This window comes from Pediculus humanus, genomic scaffold (assembly GCF_000006295.1).
Source record: "Pediculus humanus corporis 1103172107475 genomic scaffold, whole genome shotgun sequence".
NCBI classification, from domain to species: domain Eukaryota; kingdom Metazoa; phylum Arthropoda; class Insecta; order Psocodea; family Pediculidae; genus Pediculus; species Pediculus humanus.
In genome coordinates this window covers 123,632-133,865 of record NW_002987093.1, presented here as the reverse complement: position 1 = coordinate 133,865, position 10,234 = coordinate 123,632, and the positions used below count along the sequence as shown (strand labels likewise).

Genomic DNA, 10,234 nt, shown 5'->3' with positions numbered 1-10,234 from the left:
TAATACATATTTTTTTAAATTTAAAAAATTTTTGTGCCATAAATTTTGTTTATTGCATAAATTTCTATAAAAAGCACCAAACACGATTACATTTATAATAAAATAATGTAGTAAAAGTAAAACATATATCAACTCAAATTTTAAATTAAATTATTTTCAAGGTCGTACAATTAACTGACATCAATTATAAAAAAATTTCTTTTATTTTTATTTTCAGGTTGACAGTCGTGCTGAATCAATTGAGCAAAAAATTCGAACTTATGAACAAGAACTAGTGAGATACAAGAATCAAATGATGAAAATGAGAGATGGACCAGCTAAAAATGGAATAAAAGCAAAAGCTATGAGAGTTTTACAGCAGAAGAAAAGGTATGAACAACAATTAGACAATCTTCGACAACAGTCCTTTAACATGGAACAAACAAATTATGCTACTCAAACATTAAAAGACACTCAAGTGACAATTGCTGCTATGAAAACTGGTATGAAAGAAATGAAAAAAGAATTCAAAAAAATTAACATTGAAGAAATAGAGGTAAGTTTTTTTTTCTTATTAGAATTTTTGCGGTAAATAATTGAACATTAATAAAATGTAATTAAAAATCAGGATGTTCAAGATGATTTAGCAGATTTATTAGAACAATCGGAAGAAGTGCAAGATGTATTAGGTAGATCTTATGGTGTACCAGATATAGATGAAGATGAACTTGAAGCAGAATTAAATGCTCTGGGTGATGAAATAGCTCTCGATGATGACACATCATACTTAGATGATGCTGCAAAAGCACCTAATGTGCCTGGAAAAGAACCAGGAGCTGAAAGTTTTAGGAATAAGGTAATAAAATATTGTTATTCGGTGTTGCTTTGATTGTTTAATATTTTACTTAGCAATTTTAGTTTGTAGCTTCTTTGTTTAAATTACTTCATTTATACACACAAACCTCATATAAAAAATTTCTAGCATAATTTAAGCAAGTTTTTTTTTTTGAATCATACAAAAAATTATTTTTTCAGGATGGTGTACTGGTCGATGAATTTGGATTACCACAAATACCTGCTACGTAAAAAAATTTTTAAATATTTCTTTTAAAAATATAAATATGCATTTAAGCTATAAGATTAACATTAAAAATTGCTTAAGATAAAAAAAAAATAAATATTTTTATGAGCTTATTTTTAATTAACTAATGTGTATAAATAATAAAAATTTAATTAATTCTTAAGGTTAAGTAATAAAAAAGGTAAAAAGCGGTAGACTTATTTGTAGGTCTGTACAAAAAAGAAAACTATCAAGTTAATCGAAGAAATCTATTTAATTATTTTTAATTACACAAGAAAATGAAGGTGTTGTCAAGTATATTATATTATATTATATTCGAAGATTTTTTTTCACTGCATTTTGAGATTTGCTTAGTATACACATTTCTCTTATAAGTTGTAACATATATAAAAAATAATAAAATCTTATTAACATTATATCTATTATTATTATTATTTTCTTTAAGCAACAATATATAAATATATGTGTATTGAAAATTATAAACAATTTTTATGGTTATTTAGGTTTACTACGCGTGTGATATTTAAAATTTATTTTTATTTTAGAAAAATAGAGTAATAAAAATAAATAAAAATTGTATAATTACAGATATGCTTTTGCTTCACATAGTTTTTTCTTATTCTTCTTAAGTAACAGAAATACGTAGTTTAATAACACCAAACATTTCTTAAATAAATATTTTATTGTATTTTGAATACATTAAGGATTGATTTAATATTGTATATTTAATAATGGTGGGATTAAATTTTTAGGTGATGTAATTTATTTGTTTTTCTTCCTTCTTTGTTTTCCTGATGTGTTTTTATTTCCGCTTTTGGAAGATTCGGCAATAACTATTTTCCCTTCTACTATTTCATCCTTGGCATCGCTTGCTTCAATTTGTTTTTGAGCTTCGAAAAAAAACATAACATCTCTAAGTTGTTCTTTCACATCTTCCAACTCCTAAAAATAGATTAAATTATTTTTAAAAACTAACAGTTGAGGATAATTATGGTAGAAAAAAAATCATAATTAATTAAGAAGCATTTACCTTATCTTTATTTGTTTTGAATTCTTCAAATTGTTTTTCAAGATTATTAAATTTAGTTCGCCAAGCAGTTTGATTTTGTTGAAGAGCTTGACTAATTTGTTTTTCATCTTGTAATTGTTTCAATGTAGATGTCAATCTTGAACTTAATGCGTTCATTTTTTTCTCCATATTTAATTTTTCTGATTTTGTTTCGTTTAATGCAGTCTAAAAAAATAAAAAAATATACATACATGTTGTCTATCATCATAAAAATTAAAAAAAAAAAAAAAATTTTTTATTATTACGAGTAAATGCCTGTTTTCTTCAGTTGTTTTTAATAATTTCTGTCTTAATTCAGTACTCTCTGTTGCAAATGATTGTTGTAATCTGTTTAATTTATCTTCAAAATAATCTTTTTGTTTTTCAAGTTGTGCTGTCAAATTATAAGTCCATTCTAATTGAATTGACTCCATTTTTTCATCCATTCCCTAAAAAATAAATTTTCCTTCTTGAGAAAATTACAATACATTTTTTTTGTTTTTTGTTACTCACAGGTTCTTTTGATGGTTGTTCAGCTTCCACAAGTTTCCCATCACCTTTATTTTGCAATAATCTGTGTACAAAATTATCACCAGCATAATCCCAAACTCTATTGGTTCCCAATAACATTGAATAACAGTGTTGAGTAGCCAAATAATGCCTGTGAAAAAAAAAATTAATTCAACTTGTTAAATTTTCATTTTTAAATAAATAAAGAGTCAATAATCATAAAAAACAATAATGCCAAAAGTTTTCGAAAAAAGTTTAAGTTTTTATGTTCTTTTTTTTTAAATGACATAAAAACTAAAATGTCAAATAGTTGAAAAAAATAAATACTTGTAAGCATGGCCTTCAACATATCTTCCACAGCCAACATGTCCACAAATTAAACATATCCAGAGGTTCTCAACTGACGAACATTGCAAGCACCTATTATCGGCAACCATTTCTGGAGTCTGTATATAGCGACAAACAGGACAACTGTAAGTTTAAATTTAATATATTAAAATTTTTTTTTTTTAAACTCAAAGCAAAATAAATGGTTTAATTAATAAAATTTACCTTGTATCACCCCATTTGGCTAAACAATTGCTGTGAAAACTGTGATTACATAATATAGTTAGAATTCCATCGACAGATTCATCCATTCTTTCTAAACAAACAGGACATGTGGGAAGTTCTGTATGTCCTGGAGGTGGTTGAGGATGGGAATCTTCTACTTCCACACCAGATACAAATACCAAATTGCAAACATAATCAGGTTCCAATGAATTGAATGGAGCTCCATTGTAAGAAGTATAAAATTCACAAGCCATTTGCTTAAAAGTACAATTTCAATGAGTTAAAGGTTATTTATGAAACAAACTAAGGAGAACTTGAAAAAAATTGAAGCATATTATTGATATTTTAGGGAAAATAAATTAAAAGTTTTAAAATTACCTGAAACCTAAAAGTAATTAATGCCATATATTGATTAGGTGTACCATCTTTAATTATTCTCAAATGTTGAATTCCATCATGATAGGCAGCAGTGAAATTTAAGAGATCATGGCAAGTCATAGTAGCTGGTACTGTTAAAATGCAAATTGTATTGCATCTTTCTGAGCCAGCTTCAAGAGTGCAAAGAATACTAAAATGAATTTTTAATTGTATGAGACAGATGATTTTTATTAATCAATTGGTGATTTACTATTTTAAAAAATTGTTTTTAAATGCAAATGATTAATAATAACATATTATACTTTCTTACTTTTCCTTATACAAATGTAAAATTCCTCTCGTTATTTCTACAAAAGGATTTCCAGATACGAATGAAATTATATCCACAATATCATCAACTTTTTCAACTTTTTCTTTCTTTACTTCATGTTTTACCTTACAATTAGATTGTTTAAACAACCCTTTATCAACTCCTAATTCGCTTGAATATGTTTCTACTCTCAAATGTTTAGGTTCTCTTCTTCCTTGAATAATAGACTTAGCTTCGTTAGCCATTGCTTTTCCTATCAAACAAGGTTTTTTAATATATATTATATTGAGTAATGAACGAGAGCTTCATTTTGAATTTTAATAAATTTTATTCATTCAACCTTTAAAACTCGTGCCTGAACTCAAATTATGTTTACTAGTTTCATTAATGATTTCGAACACTATAAAACATACAGAAATTTTTAGTGACATTACAACATAACACTAATCATTTCGTAATAAAAAATTTCACTTTCTCGTTATAAATGTTAAAATTATAACAAACAGCTGATGATTCAAGAGTAAATTTTTCTTTTGCCACGACACTTTAAACTTTCCGCTCGTGTATTTGAAGTATGAGTGTTTAAAGTATTATTATTATAATGCTTTAATGTATCAAAATGGTTTTCGGCCGCCTTGAGCAATTTTCAAACATAAAAATGGATTTACAATGACGAACAGAAAACGTTTAATTTTATCCGCCTTTTTAGGCTTATTATTTCTTTATTTTTTTATTTTAAAATATAATATTCAGTATGTATTCTTTTCGAAACAGTATTTTTTACAGCATCAGTTTTTAGAAAGCAATAAATCGTATGTCGATCATAAAAGGTATATTTGTTGTTTGAAATTAAAAAAACTTTAATATTAAGTACTTTTCTTAATAAAGAACTTTGAATTTTAGAGAGGAAACTATGTCTATAGTTGTGGTAGTCTGCGGAGATCGTTGGAAAGAAACGCTAGTACTTTTAAAATCAGCTCTTTTGTTTACCAAAGGGCATTTACAATTTTATATATTTACAGACTTAGAATTAGTTAATGTATTTCAAAGAGAGGTAAAAATTCTTTTAAAAAAAATTTATTTATTTGACACGACGTTGAAAATTATTTTAGATATAAGTATTAATATTTTTAAAATAATCTTTTACAGCTTAATATTTGGAAAAAGGATTTTAAAAAAAATTTTGATTATAAAATTTTGGAAGTTAAATTTCCGTCTGGTGAGTTTGAATCAAGCTGGAGAAAATTATTTAAACCTTGTTCATCTCAAAGATTATTTCTTCCTGTAAGTAACATTATTTTTTTGTACAAGTAATATAATGTTTAACTTTTAATTTCATGTTTTAAAATTTATTAATTTTTTTTTTTTTTTTTTTTTTTTTGTTTTAAAATTTGCTAAAAGATGTCGATTCAGTATTATATTTGGATACAGACACATTAATTTTGGGACCAGTCGAACAAATTTGGGCTCATTTCAAATTAATGAATTCATCACAATTTGCTGCTTTGGCACCAGAACATGAAGATCCTCTCACTGGATGGTACAACAGATTTGCCAGGCATCCATTTTATAAACCTTTAGGTATGTATAATATTTCATCACAAATTATTTCTTAATGTAAAATTTTTAAATTTGTAAATGTTACATTTAAAATAATTATTTTAATTAATTGACATGTGTGATCGTGTAAAAAATATTTTACAGGTGTAAATACAGGAGTAATGCTTATGAATCTCACAAGAATGAGAAAATTTGAATGGGAAAGATACCTGTTGCCCATTTATAAACAATATAAATTAAAAATTCCTTGGGGAGACCAAGATATAATAAATATTATTTTTCATTTTCATCCAGGTAAGTGTGACATTTACCACATGAATTTTTTTTTTTTTTTTTACAGAAATATTAATAAAATTTAAAAAATTTTATTTTCAGATAAACTTTATATATATTCGTGTAAATACAATTACAGAGCTGACCATTGCATGTACACAAGCGTTTGCAAAACTGCAGAAAAAGAAGGTATTGTGGTTTTGCATGGTTCTCGAGGGATATTTCACAGTGATAAATTTCCACCCTTCCAGAGTGTTTATAAAGCGATAGAACAGGTAAGTAATTAAAGTATTTTCAAAACTTATTTTACATTAATGTTTAATTTTAATTTTTTTTTTTGGTTGTAATTATTTTTTTTTAGTATAAATGGGGAGGTGATCTTTTTAGGGATTTTTTTTTAACATTAGAATTGTATTTAAATTCATCGAGAGTGTCAAACTGTGGAAAAGATATAAGGCCTTTTATTTTAAATGTACAAAAATCGGTCAAACAGAATAATATGATTTCATGATTTGATTTTTAAAGGTTTAATGTGAGAAATGTTTTTAATAAGCACTTATACTGCACACATTTTAATAAAACTATAATCACCTACTCAAAATCAATTTATATACTATTATATAATTCGAATATCTTGCAATGATTTTTGAAAAATTTTGCTAGTCACCCCAATTAGCCGAAATTGTTAATTTTCGTTTGACAATAAGGTTTTTTTTTTTTTTTTAATGAAATAATTCATTTAAAAAATTTTAGTTACGACTACAAAATAATATTTTATAATTTTTTAAAAATATAAATAGTATAATTTCTATCTACAAGCATTTATATTTATATATATATATATATAAATTGTATGTCATTGTGTATTATATGATTTTAGATAAATAAAAATCTATTTTTTAGGTCTATTTTATCTATTTTCGTCAGGTACTTTTTTTCTTGGCTCGGTATTGAGCCGCTAATATCGTATTTTTCATTAACATGGTTACAGTCATCGGACCAACTCCACCTGGAACGGGGGTGATGTGACCCGCCAATTCTTTAACCCCTAAAAAAAAAAAAAAATTAGAATAATGTAATGAAATTATAAGTTTATATTTCGAAAAGTAATTCATGTTTCACTTACCATCGAAATCGACATCTCCAACTAATTTAGTTTTTCCAGACTTTGGATCAGTAATTCTAGATATTCCTACATCTATGACGCAAACACCTGGTTTGACCATATCTTTGGTTATAAGTCCTGGCACACCTGTTGCTGTTATTATTATGTCAGCTGTTTTAGCAAAACGAACTAATTCTTCCCTAGGTGTGTACCTGTGGCAAATCGTTGTTGTGCAGTCCATAGAATATTGACCCTCTGATTTATAACATAAGTAAAAGTTTCATTAAAAAACTTTATTAATTATTTTTATACTAAAATTATATTTTTCTAAAAATTTACCTTTTCCATCAGAATGCAACATCATTGCAATTGGCATTCCGACATTTTTTGATCTTCCACAAACTACAGCATTTTTTCCAAATGTTTTAATACCAGATCTTTTAAGCAATTCCATTACTCCAGCAGGTGTACAAGGTGCTAATGTTTGCTGTCCTAAAACTAAGTGTCCAACATTCATGACATGAAATCCATCGACATCTTTTTCATGTGTAACAGCACTGCAGATCAGTCTTTCATTCATATGTTGCGGTAAAGGTAACTACATTAAAAAAAAAATTGAGTAGAAATTTAAAAAAAGGGATCTCGCTTTCTTATGCAAGTAAAGAAAAAATAAATACCTGAATTAATATTCCGTCAATGTTATCATCATTATTTAATTCATCAATTTTTTTTAAAAGTTCACTCTCAAGAAGAGTGTGTGGAAATTTTTCGGTTCTACTATTTATTCCTACATTATGAGCTGCTTTCATTTTATTAGCGACATATGTCGAACTTGCAGGATCTTCTCCGACCAATATCGCAACTAAACTTGGTCTCCTGTTACCGGATGCTACCCATTTTTCAGTTTCGATTTTAAGTTCTTGTTGAATTTCATTTGCTATTTTCTTACCATCTATTATCGTTGCAGTCATCCTAAAAAAATTAAAAATAAAATTACGAGTACGAGACATTAAATAAGTTGGAAAAATTAAAAATCCTCCGTTTTTTTTTTTGGTGTTAATAAAATTATTTTAACTGTTATGAATATCTGACACTTTGAAAGGAATACCTTTTTACAGAAGTACTGAAAAACCGAATATTTTTTGACAAAAAAAAACTACAGAAAAACTTACGACCAATATCTATGGCCATTTTTATTCACTTATTGACCCCCCACGGATTTAATAGTAGGAAATTAAAAAATTAACATCATTCTTGAAAAATTTGTAAACTGATCTTCATAACTGACCTCAAAGTGTTCAAGGCCTCCGTTATCAAATTAATGCGCCATTTTATTTAATAATTGATTTTGCAATTATTCAAAGCTTATTTAATGTTAAGGTGTACTTTTTGTAAACATCAATTTATAAATTGATACATTTTAATTATTTCCTAATGTAATTATAAATAATGAATACTTTTGAATTCTACTTATCAAAAGTAATTCCAGAAGGCTTTACAACGTATTCTGTCTGCGAATTCAGAGCATTGTCAAATAGTATAAATAAAATATGCAGTAGTTATTTATTTATTTAATAAATCATGTTATTAAAGAATTTAAACATTTTTACTTTTATTTTTCTTATAGGTAAGTCGTGTTGGATTGTTATTGAAGAGTTCAACGAAAATTATTTTCTAAAACTTAAAATTTATGTTTTTTTTTTTTTTTGTTACCAATGAACATCATTTCTAATTTTGTATGTTTTATGTTTTAGTATTTAAAATTAGGTTAATAATTGCAATCGAAAGTGGTGAATCTGGAGGGAATGATGTGATTGATTTTCACCAAAAAGTAAATCATTTGACTGAACAGAATAATACTTCCACTAGTCTTGACAGCCCAAAAATTAATTCAAATTTAACTCATCAAACGATTATAGAAAAAACTGTTGTAAATGAAACAATTGTTAATGTAAATAAAAGTTTAAATGCAACTTCAAATATTCATGTCTCCTGTTTATTAAATAAAGCTTATGTTAATCATCCAGTAGAGGTAAGTGTCACACTGTTATTAAATTAAATTAAATTCTATTCAAAAGAAATCAATTTTTTTTTAAATCAAATTTTTGTTTTAGATTGTCAATTCATCAGCATTAATGAATTTACTACACATAGAACCTAACATCACAAGTAGACAAAGCCCTGGTAATTGTGTTGTTGTACTGTTTTATTCAGTCAGTTGCCCATTCAGTTCCTTAGCAGCTCCTCATTTCAATGCTTTGCCTAAATATTTTCCCGATATTAAAATGGCTGCCATTGATGCAATGAAATATCGCAGTGTAAATGCTCAATTTGGTATTGTTGGTACACCAACAATGATGCTTTTTCACAATGGAAGGCCTACAGCTAAATTTAACGAAACTTCACAATATGATTTAAAAGTATTTTCCAAGTTTATCAGTAAGCATACAGGTTAGTTTAAAAAATTTATTTATTTATGTTTTATTCGTTACTAATTTCATTAAAAATTTTAACACAGTTCATTATTGTAATTAATTGCCTAACAAACTGTGATTTTTTTTCTTTAATGTTTTATGTCATTTTTTTTTTTTTTTTGGTTAAATTAATCAAACGATTAACTATGTAATACTTTTTTTTTATACATATGAGTAACGACAAATTTTTTTTTTGAAAGTTTTAAAAAGTTTGTTCAATGAGATTGTTTTCCACTATAAATAAAATCATTTTTTTATTTAATTTTTCAAGTTATCTAGGTCATTGGTCAAGGAGTTATAGTAATATATAGACAAAGGAAAAAAAGAAAAAATATTAATAATAATAATCTTTGTTATTATGTAAACGAAATTAAAAATTTTTTTGTTTCCTTATTTTCCATTGATTTTAATTTTTTTTTTTTTCGTTTGATTTCAGGTATTTCATTATCGGATGGTAAATTAACAATAACACCATCTGAACGTTTGGGACCTGTACCTTCAATCGTCGTTAAAGAAACCGATTACTATCTCATACTGTCATGTTTGGTCATAGTCATACGAATATTGTATTCATTTTACTATTCAACATGGGGCAGGAGCCTTGTAGATGCAACTCTTAACGCTTGGAGAGCAGCCGAAGCACAACACATTCACACGGATTAAACGACAGGAGCAACCGGAAACAAGGAAGAAAAACAAAAAAAGGTATTTATTTTTTTAATATTCAATTTAAAAATTTAATAATTGGATAAATGGTAAAGAGTTAAGGTGAACCAAATTTATTAATTATTTATAAAACAAGAAGGAGAGAGAGAGAGAGAGAGAGATTCGTGTCGTGCCGACTCGTACCAGATATTCTTCCCAAACTGTTTTCCTTTTTTTTTTTTTAAAAAAATTCAACGTTATCGTTTTTAATTCACGTGAGAATTTAATGGTGGTTTTGTTTTTTTTTTTTTTTTTTTTT

General features: G+C 26.4%; 5 protein-coding genes across 5 annotated transcripts; 3 read left to right on the top strand and 2 right to left on the bottom strand.

Annotated features, from left to right (window-relative positions):
- Positions 1-301: 301 nt before the first annotated feature.
- Phum_PHUM125160 (Charged multivesicular body protein, putative) lies at positions 302-868 on the top strand (the record flags this gene model as incomplete). Its single annotated transcript, XM_002424238.1, has 2 exons — positions 302-535; positions 608-868. The coding sequence occupies 2 exons, from the start codon at positions 302-304 to the stop codon at positions 866-868; spliced, it is 495 nt and encodes a 164-aa protein (XP_002424283.1).
- A 954-nt stretch (positions 869-1,822) lies between these two features.
- Phum_PHUM125150 (BRCA1-associated protein, putative) lies at positions 1,823-4,103 on the bottom strand (the record flags this gene model as incomplete). The annotated part of the gene is made up of 8 exons (XM_002424237.1): positions 1,823-2,002; positions 2,091-2,294; positions 2,375-2,557; positions 2,622-2,769; positions 2,946-3,089; positions 3,171-3,427; positions 3,549-3,738; positions 3,859-4,103. 8 exons carry the CDS (start codon positions 4,101-4,103, stop codon positions 1,823-1,825), a joined length of 1,551 nt encoding a protein of 516 aa, XP_002424282.1.
- Positions 4,104-4,527: 424 nt separating this feature from the next.
- Phum_PHUM125140 (uncharacterized protein) lies at positions 4,528-6,202 on the top strand (the record flags this gene model as incomplete). The annotated part of the gene is made up of 8 exons (XM_002424236.1): positions 4,528-4,543; positions 4,658-4,688; positions 4,747-4,912; positions 5,008-5,146; positions 5,260-5,439; positions 5,563-5,712; positions 5,794-5,966; positions 6,053-6,202. The coding sequence occupies 8 exons, from the start codon at positions 4,528-4,530 to the stop codon at positions 6,200-6,202; spliced, it is 1,005 nt and encodes a 334-aa protein (XP_002424281.1).
- Positions 6,203-6,614: 412 nt separating this feature from the next.
- On the bottom strand, positions 6,615-7,767 carry Phum_PHUM125130 (methylenetetrahydrofolate dehydrogenase, putative; the record flags this gene model as incomplete). Its single annotated transcript, XM_002424235.1, has 4 exons — positions 6,615-6,739; positions 6,818-7,051; positions 7,136-7,394; positions 7,474-7,767. 4 exons carry the CDS (start codon positions 7,765-7,767, stop codon positions 6,615-6,617), a joined length of 912 nt encoding a protein of 303 aa, XP_002424280.1.
- A 478-nt stretch (positions 7,768-8,245) lies between these two features.
- On the top strand, positions 8,246-9,933 carry Phum_PHUM125120 (uncharacterized protein; the record flags this gene model as incomplete). Its single annotated transcript, XM_002424234.1, has 4 exons — positions 8,246-8,354; positions 8,551-8,828; positions 8,911-9,235; positions 9,707-9,933. The coding sequence occupies 4 exons, from the start codon at positions 8,246-8,248 to the stop codon at positions 9,931-9,933; spliced, it is 939 nt and encodes a 312-aa protein (XP_002424279.1).
- Positions 9,934-10,234: the final 301 nt, after the last annotated feature.